At 39.5% G+C, this 18,899-nt stretch overlaps 1 protein-coding gene across 2 annotated transcripts in view; it reads right to left on the reverse strand.

Moving 5' to 3' along the window:
* The window catches only part of dntt (deoxynucleotidyltransferase, terminal), a 152,407-nt gene that overhangs the window by 121,424 nt on the left and 12,084 nt on the right, over window positions 1-18,899 (reverse strand). For both annotated transcript variants that reach the window (XR_008385610.1, XM_053621678.1), the window contains exon 3: window positions 12,727-12,843. Coding sequence is in view for 1 of the 2 variants with exons in the window: in XM_053621678.1 (XP_053477653.1) it covers window positions 12,727-12,843 (117 nt within the window). In the remaining variant the exon portion in view is untranslated. The remainder of the gene's footprint in view (window positions 1-12,726; window positions 12,844-18,899) is intronic.

Here is an 18,899-nt window from a genome sequence, read left to right on the forward strand (position 1 = left end):
TTCCTTCCTTCCTCCCTTTCGTCCTTCCTTCCTTCCTCCCTTTCTTCCTTCTTTCCTTCCTTCATTCCTTCCTCCCTTTCTTCCTTCTTTCCTTCCTTCTTTCCTCCCTTTCTTCCTTCTTTCCTTCCTTCCTTCCTCCCTTTCTTCCTTCTTTCCTTCATTCCTTCCTTCCTTCCTTCCTCCCTTTCTTCCTTCTTTCCTTCCTTCCTTCCTTCCTTCCTTCCTCCCTTTCTTCCTCCTTCCTTCCTTCCTTCCTTCCTTCCATCCTCCCTTTCATCCTTCTTTCTTTCCTCCCTTCCTACTTTCCTCCCTTTCGTCCTTCTTTCCTTCCTCCCTTCCTTCCTTCCTACCTTCCTCCCTTTCTTCCTTCTTTCCCTCCTTCCTTAGTACCTTCCTCCCTTTCTTCCTTCCTTCCTTCCTCCCTTTCTTCCTTCTTTCCTTCCTTCCTTCCTCCCTTTCTTCCTTCTTTCCTTCCTTCCTTCCTTCCTCCCTTCCTTCCTTCCTTCCTTCCTACCTTCCTCCCTTTCTTCCTTCTTTCCTTCCTTCCTTAGTACCTTCCTACCTTCCTCCCTTTCTTCCTTCCTTCCTTCCTTCCTTCCTCCCTTTCTTCCTTCTTTCCTTCCTTCCTTCCTCCCTTTCTTCCTTCTTTCCTTCCTCCCTTCCTTCTTTCCTTCCTCCCTTCCTTCCTTCCTCCCTTCCTTCCTTCCTTCCTCCCTTTCTTCCTTCTTTCCTTCCTTCCTTCCTCCCTTTCTTCCTTCTTTCCTTCCTCCCTTCCTTCCTCCCTCCCTTTCTTCCTTCTTTCCTTCCTTCCTTCCTCCCTTTCTTCCTTCTTTCCTTCCTTCCTTCCTCCCTTTCTTCCTTCTTTCCTTCCTTCCTTCCTCCCTTTCTTCCTTCTTTCCTTCATTCCTTCCTTCCTTCCTCCCTTTCTTCCTTCTTTCCTTCTTTCCTTCTTTCCTTCCTTCCTTCCTCCCTTTTTTCCTTCTTTCCTTCCTCCCTTCCTTCCTTCCTACCTTCCTCCCTTTCTTCCTTCTTTCCTTCATTCCTTCCTCCCTCCCTTCCTTCCTACCTTCCTCCCTTTCTTCCTTCTTTCCTTCATTCCTTCCTACCTTCCTCCCTTCCTTCCTTCTTTCCTTCCTTCCTTCCTCCCTCCCTTTCTTCCTTCTTTCCTTCCTTCCTTCCTCCCTTTCTTCCTTCTTTCCTTCCTTCCTTCCTCCCTTTTTTCCTTCTTTCCTTCCTCCCTTCCTTCCTTCCTACCTTCCTCCCTTTCTTCCTTCTTTCCTTCATTCCTTCCTACCTTCCTCCCTTCCTTCCTTCTTTCCTTCCTTCCTTCCTCCCTTTCTTCCTTCTTTCCTTCCTTCATTCCTTCCTCCCTTTCTTCCTTCTTTCCTTCCTTCCTTCCTTCCTCCCTTTCTTCCTTCTTTCCTTCCTCCCTTCCTTCCTTCCTCCCTTCCTTCCTTCCTTCCTCCCTTTCTTCCTTCTTTCCTTCCTCCCTTCCTTCCTTCCTCCCTTCCTTCCTCCCTTTCTTCCTTCTTTCCTTCCTTCCTTCCTTCCTCCCTTTCTTCCTTCTTTCCTTCCTCCCTTCCTTCCTTCCTTCCTACCTTTCTTCCTTCTTTCCTTCCTTCCTCCCTTTCGTCCTTCTTTCCTTCCTCCCTTCCTTCCTTCCTCCCTTCCTTCCTTCCTTCCTCCCTTTCTTCCTTCTTTCCTTCCTCCCTTCCTTCCTTCCTCCCTTCCTTCCTTCCTTCCTCCCTTTCTTCCTTCTTTCCTTCCTTCCTCCCTTTCGTCCTTCTTTCCTTCCTCCCTTCCTTCCTCCCTCCCTTTCTTCCTTCTTTCCTTCCTTCCTTCCTCCCTTTCTTCCTTCTTTCCTTCCTCCCTTCCTTCCTCCCTCCCTTTCTTCCTTCTTTCCTTCCTTCCTTCCTCCCTTTCTTCCTTCTTTCCTTCCTTCCTTCCTCCCTTTCTTCCTTCTTTCCTTCCTTCCTTCCTCCCTTTCTTCCTTCTTTCCTTCCTTCCTTCCTCCCTTTCTTCCTTCTTTCCTTCTTTCCTTCCTTCCTTCCTCCCTTTTTTCCTTCTTTCCTTCCTCCCTTCCTTCCTTCCTACCTTCCTCCCTTTCTTCCTTCTTTCCTTCATTCCTTCCTCCCTTCCTCCCTTTCTTCCTTCTTTCCTTCCTTCCTTCCTCCCTTTCTTCCTTCTTTCCTTCCTTCCTTCCTTCCTCCCTTTCTTCCTTCTTTCCTTCCTCCCTTCCTTCCTTCCTTCCTACCTTTCTTCCTTCTTTCCTTCCTTCCTCCCTTTCGTCCTTCTTTCCTTCCTCCCTTCCTTCCTTCCTCCCTTCCTTCCTTCCTTCCTCCCTTTCTTCCTTCTTTCCTTCCTCCCTTCCTTCCTTCCTCCCTTCCTTCCTTCCTTCCTCCCTTTCTTCCTTCTTTCCTTCCTTCCTCCCTTTCGTCCTTCTTTCCTTCCTCCCTTCCTTCCTCCCTCCCTTTCTTCCTTCTTTCCTTCCTTCCTTCCTCCCTTTCTTCCTTCTTTCCTTCCTCCCTTCCTTCCTCCCTCCCTTTCTTCCTTCTTTCCTTCCTTCCTTCCTCCCTTTCTTCCTTCTTTCCTTCCTTCCTTCCTCCCTTTCTTCCTTCTTTCCTTCCTTCCTTCCTCCCTTTCTTCCTTCTTTCCTTCATTCCTTCCTTCCTTCCTCCCTTTCTTCCTTCTTTCCTTCTTTCCTTCCTTCCTTCCTCCCTTTTTTCCTTCTTTCCTTCCTCCCTTCCTTCCTTCCTACCTTCCTCCCTTTCTTCCTTCTTTCCTTCATTCCTTCCTCCCTTCCTCCCTTTCTTCCTTCTTTCCTTCCTTCCTTCCTCCCTTTCTTCCTTCTTTCCTTCCTCCCTTCCTTCCTCCCTCCCTTTCTTCCTTCTTTCCTTCCTTCCTTCCTCCCTTTCTTCCTTCTTTCCTTCCTTCCTTCCTCCCTTTTTTCCTTCTTTCCTTCCTCCCTTCCTTCCTTCCTACCTTCCTCCCTTTCTTCCTTCTTTCCTTCATTCCTTCCTCCCTCCCTTCCTTCCTACCTTCCTCCCTTTCTTCCTTCTTTCCTTCATTCCTTCCTACCTTCCTCCCTTCCTTCCTTCTTTCCTTCCTTCCTTCCTCCCTCCCTTTCTTCCTTCTTTCCTTCCTTCCTTCCTCCCTTTCTTCCTTCTTTCCTTCCTTCCTTCCTCCCTTTTTTCCTTCTTTCCTTCCTCCCTTCCTTCCTTCCTACCTTCCTCCCTTTCTTCCTTCTTTCCTTCATTCCTTCCTACCTTCCTCCCTTCCTTCCTTCTTTCCTTCCTTCCTTCCTCCCTTTCTTCCTTCTTTCCTTCCTTCCTCCCTCCCTTTTTTCCTTCTTTCCTTCCTCCCTTCCTTCCTTCCTACCTTCCTCCCTTTCTTCCTTCTTTCCTTCATTCCTCCCTCCCTCCCTCCCTTCCTTCCTTCCTTTCCCTACCACTATGCCCTAGAAACTGTAAGAAAAACTCGGGAAACAAAACAAAAAAAACAGAGGTATGCCAGCACTGTCCGCAGGGTCTGTGATTTCTGGCTCTGACAGTTCCTCACACTCAGCAACATCGCTTCAGTTCATAATTGGTCTCAACTATTGTTTTTTTGTTCCTGCCTGTGATATTTTCTGATGAATGTAGCTGGTTGTTTTCCCAAAACCTACATCTCCAAATGAAAATTTTCTAAATGAAAATGACTCGTATCATCTTAGTGCAAAAATATATTTTTAATTCAGTAATATTTATAATATAATATGATATTTATTGGCATTGCTTCACTGCTTCACTTTTTACATTCATTCTCATTTGAAATAAACTTTAACCATAAATCTTTATCAAAGTGTCTTTAAAAATATATTCATTATAATATAAAAATATATACATTCGATCTAGTGTGTGCACTGGTAGTTGACTGGTAGTGCATATAAAAGATGAAGATACTGGAGCAGTCAAACAATGTGTTTCCTTTAAGAACATGAATATTCATGTGCATCCATCCATTTTCTGTACTGCTTATCCTACACAAGGTTGCAGGGAGCCTGGAGACTATCCCTGGGACCTCGGGACAACCGAGGACAGGGTGCAAATCCATCACAGGGCACAATCACACACATTATGGACAATTTAGAGATGCCAATCAGCCTACTATGAATGTCTTTGGACTGGGGGAGGAAACAGGAGTACCCTGAGGAAACTCCCGAAGCACAGAGAGAACATGCAAACTCACGCATAGGGAGGAGGCAGGATTCAAACCCCCAACCCCGGAAGTGTGAGGCAAATGTGCTAACCACTAAGCCACTGTGCCTCCCATAGTCATGTTCATGTTCATGTTCATGGGGTTGTGGTATAGCATTAGTGTCTGTCATATTTTGTGTCTTACACCCAGTATAAAGTGGTTTAAATCAAATCTGCAGCCACAGGGGAAGATGGAGTGACAGTTATCAGCTGTGGGGTTTTTTTGTTTGTTTGTTTGTTTATTTTGTTTTGTTTTGTTTTTTATATAACTGAAGATAACAGAAAAGAGATTTTTCATTTTAAAGGCTGTGGGGAAAAGTATTTAACTGGGAAAATGAATTTAATTCTGCTAGAGCAGTCTCTAATGACCATATGTAATGTACCCAGTCACAGTAACAGGGCAAAGAAGGACACAAACTATGCACACTCAATAGACATGAACACACACACACACACACACACACACACACACATCATAGATTCTCTTTTTCTAGGATAAACAGTCACCTTCAAACACAGTCTGTCTAACACACACACACACACACACACACACACACACACACACAGGCTCTCCCCCCTGTGGTGGTTAATGAGTGTATGAGCCTGATAATGGTGAGGATAAGAGAGCGAAGGCCTGCTGTGCTGGGAACCACAGGGGTCTGTAGAGACATGACTAAGTGGATACCAGCTTAGGGCTGATTATATTTCTACAAGCACATCTCTTCGAGCACATTGGGGCATCATGTGTGGACACTCGCATAAGACAAAGTGTCCACTAGGAAACAGTGTCTCATGAACAGCCAGAATGTACAGCCATTATAGATCGCCAATACAGCAAAGAAGATTTCTGCGTTTCACTGTAGGAATAATAAACAGAGATAAACATAAACAGAGATAAATATTTGCATAACTTTGTTTTGTAAAGAAAAAGAAAGTGAAGTGTGCAATCCTGCAAAATTACACCGAAGTTATAAAGAGTCACAGCCGTTATAAAGCCTAACATTTTACCCTCACATATAACACAATATCATGACTGCAGTTTTCCGTAAATAAATCCATTCTACAATAATGTGATCATATTGCCATTTGTGAAGCAAACATGAAACCCACGGGCTAAACTAGATCTACCAGCTTGAGATGTAATTTATACTAGCTGTTTAGTGCAATACTGTTTTATCAGAGGAGAAACTGTATTAAAGACACTATCCTGAGAAACAATCAGAGTGAATATGTCTAAAGAGAGATTTTTACAATGAGTTTTTCAACTGTTGCTGTCGCAAACGAAGTATATATTAATGAAGTACACTTTAGAAAGGGGTTTGGGAGAATAAGAATGTGTCTAGAAGCACTGGAAGTGATTAGGGAAATGTTTTATTGTTTACAATTGTTTACAATACAATCAATCTTATTAGCATGTTTACAATACAATTAAGTGCTTAGCATGTTTGCCTCGCATCTGTATGGATGGATGTTTGATTCCTGTCTCCATTTTCTGTGTGCAGAGTTTGCATGTTCTCACCATGCTTTGGGGGATTTATCCAGGTACTCTAGTTTCCTTCACTTATCCTTCATTTATCTGTCAACGGGTGTTTAACTATACAAATACTTAAAAAAAAAATTTTAAAAAAAACTATACACTTACTTTTTTCTAAAAGCCTAGCCATTAAAAAGTGTTTTCATTATATAACAGTGATAACGCTTACACTGATTCTTTCAGTAGCTTAAGCGATGATGAACATGTTTTTCAGCTCATTTAATAATGAAGAACTATATCATAAGGTTACAGGAAAACATGTACTTGGTGATCATATGTGCAACCAAATTAATTGTCATTTATAAACACTTTTATTTTCGAGTTACTTTTGGTCATAGTAATTAATGATCCAACAGTACTGTATAGACATGTTAGAAACTACACAAATTGTTACATAAAGCCATTTGTTAACTGTCAATTTCTAAATAACTAATGATTTGCACATATCTATTCATGAAAGTTATTATCAAAGGTTTTAATATCTTTTCAATCGGTCACCTGTCATGGCTGTAAAATGACTGGAATCTTTAAGAAACCTGCCAGCCCAAAATGTTCATTCAAAATGTAGATCTCATGTGCTGTCTTGAGTATCTTTTTTTCTATTCAGGTTTTCCCTGAATGCCTGTCACAGGCGTGGAAGAAAAACTCTGTTTAGAGCTGAGCTGAGATGAATGCTCTCAAGGTTTATTGGCCCGGGGAGGCTAAATGGGCTCAGCTAGTCCGGTGTCCTCTATAAAACAGGACCACTGAAAACCATCCTTCCTCCAGTGAGCACAGCATGATCGAGCCGGAAAGTGCATTTGCAGCGTGTGTTCGAGCTCGACCATAATAGGAGAAGTCAGGTTATGTAATTGTTCATATTTAATGTTTCCCTTGTTACACTTTACAAGGTCAGCAATGGAGATTAACAAAATGCCTGGTTATTTTCAGTGAAACAAATAATGCAACATTATGTGCAGTGGGGAATAAAGGCTGGTGAACAAAATGGCTTGCAGAAATATAATATAGAGTGGGTTAAGCGCAGCAGGCTTGATGGCATAGTGGATAACACTATGACACTTGCAACCTCCAGGTGCGATTCTCACCTCTGCCCTGTGCGTGCGGAGTTTACATGTTCTCCCTGTGCTTCAGGGGTTTCTTCTGGGTACTCCGGTTTCTTCCCCCAGTCCAAAGAAATGCACTGTAGGCGGATTGGCATCTCTAAATTGTCCATAGTGTTTGAATGTGTGTTTGAATGTGTGTGTGAGTGTGTGTGTGTGTGTACGATTATGCCCTGCTATGGGTTGGCACACCATCCTGGGTGTCCCCCGCCTTGTGCCCCAAAGTCCCTGGGATAGGCTCCAGACTCCCCCACAACCTTGTGTAGGATAAGCGGTAAAGAAAATGGATGGATGGATGGATGGATGGATGGGTGGATGGATGAATGAGAGTGAACAGAAAATAAATGAAACTGGCTAATGTTTACACACAGGTGAGCTATACTGTCTGGCGGTGGGTCCATGTGTGGGCACATTTTTTTTTTTTTTATGTTGGTGGAGTTGGAATGTATCCGCAATTACAGTATAAAAACATCTGACAGGTTTGACTGTGTGGGGACATTTGACTGGTCACGACAAGGAAAACTGCTTCTTTTTATTTGAACATTTTTTAAATTAAGACAGCCAAAAGGTTAGGTTTAATTAACTGCATTACTAATTATGCCAGTGGAAGGTCCTGACAAGGATAGTAAGACAAACTGTGTGTGTATGTGTGCGTGTGTGTGTGTGTGTGTGTGTGTGTGTAAACCTACTGTGATTAAGTGCTAAGGTGTGAGAAAGCTCAGCCCACAGGATTGTTAAGGGATCGATCCATCCGTGCGTGATGCTGCTCAGTCAAGTGTACAGCACCATCACAGAGCCGCAATCTAAGCAGCAAGCACACCAGCACAGCCCTGATGATTAAGGGCAACTACATGGAAGCTCATTACCTATTGCCAGCTAATTAATGCTCAAATACCAAGCATCGAACCTGAACATTCAACTATACAGCTCTGCAGCTTGATACAGCTCACATTCATAAACACCCACATGCAGACTGCATGTATAAGAGCTGCTTACAGAACATGACAGTGTGTTCTCATGTGTGTAGAAAGATGTAGAAAAGCCTAAGGTCTGTGGATAAAAGGGAAGGGGATAAAACAACAACGAGGAGAGGAGCATGTGTTGATTGACATTTCACTGAGGTACAGGGATGGAATTGTGTTTGTGGGTGACATCAGCTCTCACCTCCAGCTTTCTGCACAAATGGCCTTAAATACCCTTCTGAGCACGTCCTTCTCTGCCTGGTCTTTGTCTTTCATTTCTGTCTCTATCCAGTCTCTTGTGTGCCTAGTTCCCATACTCCCTGTCCTGGTCTTTACCATCTCTCTCTCTCTCTCTCTCTCTCTCTCTCTCCTCATTTTCTTTACAACATTTTCTCTTCTCTCACCTCTCTTTTCCCTGCCTGTCTCTCTACCTCTCCACATTCTCAGTTTTCATGTTCTCTTTCCACTTTTAGACAGATGCACTACTCTGCACTCAGAGCCAGAGATGGCGAGCACAAAATGTTCATTCGCTCATGCAAGACAAGGTCAGAGACATTTCTTACTCTCAAAAAAAACAAAAACATGATTGCTATTATATATGATCTAGTATTTCACTCTTATCAGGTTGAATGAATCATTGTGCTTTGCAAGGGGTGTTTGCTCTCCAGGCTTCTGTGCAGTACGGGTTATGCGTTTTCATTAATATCTGATGATGTTTGCTGAGCAGGTATAGATCAGATAAGCGCAGGGGTGAAACGGCATAATCCTCATGCTGAAGATTTTTAATCATGCGCCCATGCGATTGTAAAAAGTTCGGCCCTGTTATGGTTTGTCTATGATACGCTCATTGACCTTAGCAGCAGAGGCAGCTGGTATAAAGTGAGCAGGGGTAAACCTCCAAAGATGCCTTTCAAAAAAAGACATCAATAAAGCATTTGATGTTATTTGCTGTTCACAAATGTCTAAAAGCATGTTATTTTGGATTCTTGTAGAGCCAAGAGCAACAGCACCACCAACAGTATTAAGAAAAATTCACAGAAGCGTATGAAGAAGTGAGGCTAGGGCTGATTTCTTTCTAGCCCAGATTGTAGACTCATACGGCCTCTCTGTAGCCATGTTTCCATCCAAGTTGCTAATTTAACCTATGTAAAAAATTGGAATATCGCATAAAACATTTGCGAATAAAAGCAAGAACAAAAGCCTCACTTCCGGGGAAACTGGCACAAAGTATCAATACAAATGGAAGTTGCTGCAACTGGGGAAGCCCCTGTGGCTCTTTTTTCCAATATAATAAATTACTTGCGCTTTAGAGTGCGTAGACCAAACGCTATCACAGACCTCGTGTTATCTTGCAATCGGAGACTGATGTCTGATACTTGGGAATGGAATTATGTGAGACAGTTCTGGGAGGTACTGTAAATATACCAAATAATTTAAATGACAGACTTTGGCTCAGTCATTTCAGAATAACAAAAACAATGTTTGAGATGCCATTGTGCTGTATAAGTTAGCCTCATGTACTGAATACAGAGTTGTGGGGGAGACATTTAGCGTCAGCAATTTCTGAGCCAGTTATCCAGTCACATGATTTGTTGTGGCAAAGTCACGTGACTTTTTAATGCACGTCGAGGAATTTATTCGCTAAGTGTGTTTCCATCATAGTTTATATGCATGTCTTCTTATCGAATAAAAAAATATCCACCTCAATAGAACTTTTTTATGTGCATTTTGAAGATTTTATGCGCATCTTGTGTTTACATCCAGCGTTTTTTATTCGATATCCCAAAAATCGAATAAAAATACATGGATGGAAACATTAACGATTAATGGAAGCATTAACTCATTCCAACATTATGAGCCTGAAACTTACAAAATTAGAAAAGACAAAAGCTGCCTATGTGTGCCTTTAAGTTGTGTATGTAATAGTTTGCACCACATCATTCTTATTATTCCATCAATGAGACCTTGTGATACAGTACTGTGTAAAATTCTTAGGCACCCTAATTGTTTTTAGTACAAACTTTGGTATATGCTACATCCCAATTTGCCTATTTATACTATGCACTAAAAGTGAAGAAAAAGTACATACTTTTGAGCGTGTAGCAAAAGAGTACTGGGACATACTAACATGTCATGTAATGGAAGAGGACATTGCTGCCTACAAATACACACTGTCACTGTAAACAAACAAAATTGTTGCATTTCAGCTTTTCTTCATTCGTTATTCCTTATATAATGTATACTATATTACTTAATTTACCATTCCCTCAATTAATTTTTCCACATTTCATTGACACATCCCTAAAATGCGTCCTTGTATTCTGTGACGCAAACCGTCACGAAACTCCTCATCCATCGCGCAAGGAGTTGTCGGCAATATTAGCTGAAAAAGTGTCCACGGATCCACACTTTAAAAACCTACCAAAAATAGTAGATCAACCGGGTACCTTTGGGATTCTCATTTCAACATTCTACGATTTTGGTACATGATAATTCTAATCTCGGATACTGTTTAGGATGGATAGTAGCAAACTGGGTCTCAGCAATAGATTTTTATTTTATGAAGTCATTTCTTCATTATGAAGTCAGATTTCGAAACTTTAGTTTTCCAGCAAAAAATTTAATGTCACAGTGAAATGTTTGTATGTCTGTAAGAAACCACTTTTCAGACAAAAAAAACTTTATGAAGGCTGCTGGGTTTTGCTGCAAAAATATGAAGCAAGTGTGACAGTCAAAGTCTCCAAAAGAACTGCGGCTGGTTCTGCGAGATGCTCAATTAAACTTACAGCTCATATCCTTATAAAACCACACAAATTGTACATGGAGCTACTTTTTTTTTAAGCAAAGGGTCATCAATCCAAATATTGAGTTTGCTTTATTTATTACTCGTGACTGCTCTTTATAGTTTGTTTTAATGTAGAAACATTTCATTTCATTAATTTTGAAGGCACCTGTGCTCTACAGCATTTCTTTTGCACAGTACTGTATAATGCATTGCTGGACCGTAATAGTTTCAATGCCATAATATTAATAGAATATATTCATTATGTTTAAAATATATTCATCTTCCAGTTTCAGTTCCATTTTCAGCAGAACATTTCTCCATGATATCCAGAACATACAGCGTGAGAGTATGAAAAGTGTGAATATAAATGTGTGCACTCACTTTCAAATGCCATATTTTATACTTTAAATGTGGGTCAGGGTCAAAAATAACCATGTTGTGATCGACAATCTGAAGAAACCCTTTCTTCACCGTGTGTGTGTGTGTGTATATATACAGTGAGGGAAAAAAGTATTTGATCCCCTGCTGATTTTGTATGTTTACCCACTGACAAAGAAATGATCAGTCTATAACTTTAATGGTAGATTTATTTGAACAGTGAGAGACAGAATAACAACAAAAAAATCCAGAAAAATGCACATCAAAAATGTTATAAATTGATTTGCATTTTAATGAGGGAAATAAGTATTTGACCCCTCTGCAAAACATGACTTAGTACTTGGTTTAAAAACCCTTGTTGGCAATCACAGAGGTCAGACGTTTCTTGTAGTTGGCCACCAGGTTTGCACACATCTCAGGAGGGATTTTGTCCCACTCCTCTTTGCAGATCTTCTCCAAGTCATTAAGGTTTCGAGGCTGACGTTTGGCAACTCGAACCTTCAGCTCCCTCCACAGATTTTCTATGGGATTAAGGTCTGGAGACTGCCTAGGTCTCTCCAGGACCTTAATGTGCTTCTTCTTGAGCCACTCCTTTGTTGCCTTGGCCGTGTGTTTTGGGTCATTGTCATGCTGGAATACCCATCCACGACCCATTTTCAATGCCCTGTCTGAGGGAAGGAGGTTTTCACCCAAGATTTGACGGTACATGGCCCCGTCCATCGTCCCTTTGATGCGGTGAAGTTGTCCTGTCCCCTTAGCAGAAAAAAACCCCAAAGCATAATGTTTCCACCTCCATGTTTGGCGGTGGGGATGGTGTTCCAGGGGTCATAGGCAGCATTCCTCCTCCTCCAAACACGGCGAGTTGAGTTGATGCCAAAGAGCTCCATTTTGGTCTCATCTGACCTCAACGCTTTCACCCAGTTGTCCTCAGAATCATTCAGATGTTCATTGGCAAACTTCAGACGGGCATGTATATGTGTTTTCTTGAGCAGCGGACCTTGCGCGCGCTGCAGGATTTCAGTCCTTCACGGCGTAGTGTGTTACCAATTGTTTTCTTGGTGACTATGGTCCCAGCTGCCTTGAGATCATTGACAAGATCCTCCCGTGTAGTTCTGGGCTGATTCCTCACTGTTCTCATGATCAATGCAACTCCACGAGGTGAGATCTTGCATGGAGTCCCAGGCCGAGGGAGATTGACAGTTCTTTTGTGCTTCTTCCATTTGCGAATAATCGCACCAACTGTTGTCCCCTTCTCACCAAGCTGCTTGGCAATGGTCTTGTAGCCCATTCCAGACTTGTGTAGGTCTACAGTCTTGTCCCTGACATCCTTGGAGAGCTCTTTGGTCTTGGCCATGGTGGAGAGTTTGGAATATGACTGATTGATTGCTTCTGTGGACAGGTGTCTTTTATACAGGTAACAAACTGATATTAGGAGCACCCCCTTTAAGAGTGTGCTCCTAATCTCAGCTCGTTACCTGTATAAAAGACACCTGGGAGCCAGAAATCTTTCTGATTGAGAGGGGGTCAAATACTTTTTTCCCTCATTAAAATGCAAATTAATTTATAAAATTTTTGACATGCGTTTTTCTGGATTTTTTTGTTGTTATTCTGTCTCTCACTGTTCAAATACAACTACCATTAAAATTATAGACTGATCATTTCTTTGTCAGTGGGCAAACGTACAAAATCAGCAGGGGATCAAATACTTTTTTCCCTCACTGTATACACTTACAGTGAGGATCTTGTTATGATTGTACAGTGTGGTCCGTCTTTGGCATGCATACTGAGAGACAGTAAGCCAAGGACTGTGTGGTGGGCCTGCTTCTGGCTTCGGCTGTACAGATGGCTTCTGCACGCAAAGAGAAACACAGAACGAGACACAGAGAGAAAGAGTGAATATGTGTATACATGAGAGAATGAGCTTTAATACCAAACTTCATCACCCATAATATCACATCATTTTGCTTTACATTTAAATTACTTAAGCTAAGCACACATAGATAACTCAAGACAATAACAGACAATATCCAATCTCAGTCAATCCTTTTCATACTGCCTTTATTGCATCCTGTTGAAGTCAGAGCATGATTTTTTCCCCTTTTTTCTTAAAAAAAGTAGATATGAGGCTAGAGTATATATGAGACAACATGTTAATGGCTTCTTCTCATCACAGAGTTAAGATGGCAATGCAATTACTTTCTGCAGCCTGCCCTACAAAGAAATCAGGAAGCCCTAATTTCATTTGCTTCCTCTAAATTGGCTTTTAATTTCAGTGCAGAAATCATTTCCCCATTTATAAGGTTTTAAAATGATTATATATGTGACATTAGTGTTCTCAGGAACTGATATGAAACGTCTGTGAAAATTGCCTGTACAAAGCTCTTGACACATTGTGACTTTTCCAACATTAAGTGCTAATGCAAACAGTATCAAGCTTTTACACCAGTCATTAAAGAAGCGTTTAGTCAGTTATTAGAGTGGAAAAATCCGCATATATTTTTGTCTCCTATAGCAGCAGTGGGAAAAGTATTCTAGTCACTGCCTGTGGCGTCTGCTAATAAAAATCATCATAACACAAATATTCTCCTTACAAAAGGCTATAATTAAATGTATAAAAGACACAGTGCTCATCAGGGATTAGAAAGATTACAGGGAACAGAATTTTTCACTGAATGTAATAGAAAAAAAAAAAAACTATATCACTCTAAATTTTTCCACAGAGAAAATGTGCTAAACTGTTTAATAATGTGATTTTCCATCCCCATTAAGAAAGTATAGCCTAAACCTAAATAGTTTACCAATAGGCTTAAATTCCTTTCCCGAATTTGTCACTATCTGTATGCCTGAATTAAGGTTAATATTTACAAATATTTTACCTACTATTCTGGAGGCAACAAATCACACTGCAAAGTAGAAGGAAGCAGCATAATATTAAAAAAAAAAAAAAAAAAAATCCTTCTTCTTAATGCAGAAGACTGAAGGTAGTGTTAAGAGGGTGGTTGACAGTGAATTGATTGTATGGAAAAAACATTATTAACTGTTCTTTTATTTCATTCCAATGGGTTTCCAGCTAAAGAGGGTGGCATGGAATGGAAAAATATTGGTGGGGTTTCGGACTGAGCCAACATGGGGAAAAATCATTTCTAATCCCTGATGCTAATTTTTGTCACGCCAAACCTTACTTTTGAGCTCTTACTCAATGAAATCAGCCACTCTGTAACTATCAAACACAATACAGAGGGTTAGTTCTAATACATCAAGTTCTATTCAGGTTGTGTCTCAAATGCTAGAATTCCGGTCTAGCAGATCGATCCACTCTAACAACATTATTTACTTATTTGTTTGTTTGTTTAGCCACCCTGTGCTGTCTGTATTGAGCTTGGGTTGCTGTCTGTGTGGAGTCTCACATGTTCACCCCATATTCATGTGGGTTTCCTCCTACTTCTCTAGTTTTCTTCACCTCCTAAAAACATGCCAGTAGGTGGATTGGTTACTCTAAACTGCCCCCAAGTGTGAATGAGTGAGTGTTTAAGTGGATCAGGTATGTTACTTTAGGATTGGAATTAAACTATGCAGAAAGATGGAAACAGGGTTAGATACCGGAACTGTAAAATTTAAAAAATATATATATTTACGGTATTTACCTTACATTATTGTACTGTAAAAGATTATGCCATTAGAGCCATGCATTGGTTTACAATAAAAGCCCAGAAAACACATTGAATAGTAGGATATCTAATGTTGATGGCTTGGGTTAGAATGATAAAACTTCTCTTTCTCTTGACCTTAAGTTTAAAGTTACTATACTTTTACTATATGCTAGTAAAAAATTTAATCAGTGCAGGGTCAATGAACTAGTTGTGGTGGCTCAGTCCTTAAGACACCGAGTTACAAATCAGAAGGTTATGTGTTTAAATCCCAGATTTGCCAAGCTTCTCGTGCATGACCCTCAAACTTCTGTTCAGGTTTCTTGTGCATCAGCCAAATGAGCACATGTACTTTTTTTTTGCAAATTTACAGTTTATAACTAGAAACATACAGTAATATACCATAACAATAACAGGAATTATAGATAATTAGATAATACAGTACTTTTGAAGAAATCTGAGGCACTCACGAGGGTAACACATTTAAAAAGGCTTTAATATCTCATGGCTATTCAGTTATAGTTGCAGTAAAAATAAATAAATAATGAGCCGAAAAAAGCCCAAAAGCACCCATTTCGACTTGCCCTGATGAAGGCCTTAATGGCTGAAATGCATAGGCATGTTTTGTTTTTGTTTTGTTTTTTTTAACTATAACTATAACTGAAAAGCCAAGAGATATTAAAGGCTTTTTTAGATTTTAATTTATTGAGTGCCGCAGATTTCTTCAGAAATACTGAACTAGTAGGATCACCAAACTGAAGAGCACCAGAGGGACCAGAGGGACACCCGAGCAGCATTCTATGCAAATTGTTTTTGACTTATTACAGTACTTTACTGGGAATATGTTTTACAGTTATTTATTGTAAAATTAACATTCTTTACTGCTTTAACTCTTCTGCCAGTAAATGACTGTAAATTTTACGGTAAATGTTTTCAGTGTGCTAGGTAACTGGTGTCTAGATCCCAAAAGTAAACCAAGGGAGGTAAAAAAAGAAACTAGGGTAGTGATAAGCCACTGTAAGATCATCCCATGCCCTCTTTTTACCATTGTGATAAATAATATTATTTAATGTCTATGGATTATTATGTAGTTGCAAGAGTGCCAAGGGGATTTCAAGATCCATAAGAGGAATTTCAGATCAATACAATTTAACAGTTACAGTTCTTATAAGATATGATCCAACATTACCTGATAAAGAAATTTACTGATGGGTCCTGGGACTACAAGGGGTATAATAAATGTTGTGTAGTGTATATACTGTATGCTCAGTTACCAGACCCTATCCCCTTGCTACAACAATCTTGTTATAACAATCTGACATCTGTCACTTCCCTTTTTTCAGATAAGGCTGCATCATATCTTATGAGAGCACCAGTTACACGGTAATTTATCTGAAATTCCTCTTACTTATCTCAAAATCCCCCATAACCCCAGACTTTAATAAAATTTATTTTGAAAGTGAAAAACCACATTTCCTGCCATAAATCCTTTATCATATTATCCATGCACTCTGTGCCCTAGTAGATTGAAGGTGATGTGCGGCTCTTCCTGCAATCGCTGTGACATGATTTGTTTTCTAAATGGTTAACTAAATACTTGAGGTGATTAATTTTTGCCCATTTTATTAAATTCTTCCTTAATGATGTTAGGTCCATGTATTTTATGCTCATAAATCGCTTACAAATCTACTGAGGGCACAATAATTATCAACCGCAAATAGAATTTTTACTAGGACTTAAAGTCCAAAACCTCAAATGTTTTTTAACTTATTCCCTGTTCTCCACATCTGTTGTGTATGTGTGATTACTATAAACAAGGATTTTGTCATCAATCACATCATTCTGTCAAAATCAATCACAAAACTTATTTATAATGGAAGTCTATGGTTGGTTGTTGAATATAAATATAATGCAAATTGAAAACTACAACCATCACACTCCAACAATAAAATTCTTAACATGTGACAGTTATAAGAGAATGTAGTTCTTATGTAGTTTTATTAAACGATGGGACAATGAACCAATGCAGTAATGAAAGTGTGTTGGTGATACATAACCACACATTATTTTTGTGAAAAAGTCCCTGAAATTATTAATTATACAGATTTAGAGGTTGTTCTGCAAAGAAATAAATGATATGTTATACATAAGTGTTTACTGACTGTGCCAACAGCTACCCATTATACAGTGGTGCTCAGGCTTGGGGAGTATCAGAATACATGTAATAGAGGTACGTAATCAGGATACAAAAAAACTGCTAACTGTAATCCGTTACAGTTACATCAAAAAACAGTATAATCAGATTACAGGTACATTTTGTAAAAATAATAAATAAATAAATAAATAATAAGGTTATACTATCAGGATTATAATTTTTTACATTTAAAACCTTTTTATAATATATATATATTATATATTATATATATATATATATATATATATATATATATATATATATATATATATATATATACACACACACACAATGTAGACAGCTGCTTGATTATGGTAGAAATAAACAAAAATTGTTCTCTGAAATGCTTTTGTTAGACATTTCCTCTTTTGTGGACCTGTCCTCTTTTTGAAAAGCCAGAATATGGTCACCCTAGCTTTTATGATGTAATGTTACCCACATCGGGGACAGTGATCTTTTATTTATTTATCTGTCAACATATTTATTTATTTTATTTTATTTTATTTTATTTTTATTTTATTAAAACAAATCCAAACATTGAACATGTTTTTAATCTCTAAACTCCACTCTAAATAAAAGTATTTTAGATCATATTGCCTTTTCTTGACTTTATTTACATATGTGGCCTTGAAGAAATCCCAAAATAATCAGATTACATTACTTTCATATTACGATACTTGGATTATGTTACTGATTACATTTTTATGAAGTAATTTGTAACTGTAACAGAATACATTTTTAAAGTAACCCTCCCAACCCTAGTGGTGCTTGAAAGTTTGTGAACCCTTTAGAATGTTCTATATATCTGCATAAATATGACTGAAAACATCATCAGATTTTCTAGAAGTCCTAAAAGTAGTGGTGAAGTCCAAACTCTTTAGAGATATTTTTGTAACCTTTTCCAGCCGGATGAGCATCAGCAACTCTTTTTTTTTTTTTTTTTTGAGGTCTTCAGAAATCTCCTTTGTTCGTGCCATGATACACTTCCACAAACATGTGTTGTGAAGATCAGATTTTGATAGATCCCTGTTCTTTAAATAAAATGAGGTTCTCATTCACACCTCATTGTCATCCCATTGATTGAAAACACCCGAGTCTAATTTCAAATGAACTACTAATCCTAGAGGTTCACATACTTTTGCAACTCACAGATATGTAATATTGCATTATTTCCCTCACTAAATAAATGATCGTGCATAAAAACATTTTCTCATTTGTTTAACTGGGTTCTCTTTATCGATTATAATTACCTGTAGGGTTGATTTTAATTGATGGAAGTATCAAATACAATACTTTTGCATATGAGCTGACTCCAGCTAAACTGACATACACTGTTGGTATGCATAATTGCAACTCAGTCACTTATAACCTTGCTGTCATAAAATTTTAAAGTATATGAGAAATAATTCAGAGACTTCTGCTTGGATTTGTGTACGGGTGTGTGGGTGCATGTGGCTCAGTACCAAATGCAGGTTAGAAGAACATGTGCCAAGGATAATGATCTACACACACACACAAGTGAGCTGCGTCCGTTCGGGTTAATGAGATCATAGCCCGCAGACTGACGGGGTTATGGGGTCGCATCCCTTCTGAGTCTGACCTTGCCTTCTTCTGTCTCTCTCAGATCATGATTGATAGGAGCTAAGGAAGGCACACAAGGTAGGTCTCCCTACATCCAGGTCTGTGCCCATACCACCGAGACAGCCCATAAAAAGACAGCTTGTACTCATTGTACCCAATGAGAAGAGCAGAGGAGGTAATTGAACACTATGGCATTTTGCAGAGCAGGCTAAGCGCCTGGGGAAAAGTCTGCTGTGTGTACATAGCCAATTTTATTTAATGTCTTTTTTTTTTTTAATCCGTTCATATGTATGCCTTAGTGTACTGTATTTTTCATCTTACAGTAAGAACTTATTATGGAAATAGGAAAAGCTGTGAATGCTGCTCTGTATAGTTTGTGGGAGTTTTACTCGCTAGAATATCTTATAAGAGCAGGAGGGATTATCACTGGCTTACTGAACATTTCAAGAGTTAAGTGTTACAAAAGTGATGTTTTTTTATGCT

The sequence above is a fragment of the Ictalurus furcatus genome, chromosome 3, assembly GCF_023375685.1.
Source record: "Ictalurus furcatus strain D&B chromosome 3, Billie_1.0, whole genome shotgun sequence".
Lineage (NCBI taxonomy): Eukaryota > Metazoa > Chordata > Actinopteri > Siluriformes > Ictaluridae > Ictalurus > Ictalurus furcatus.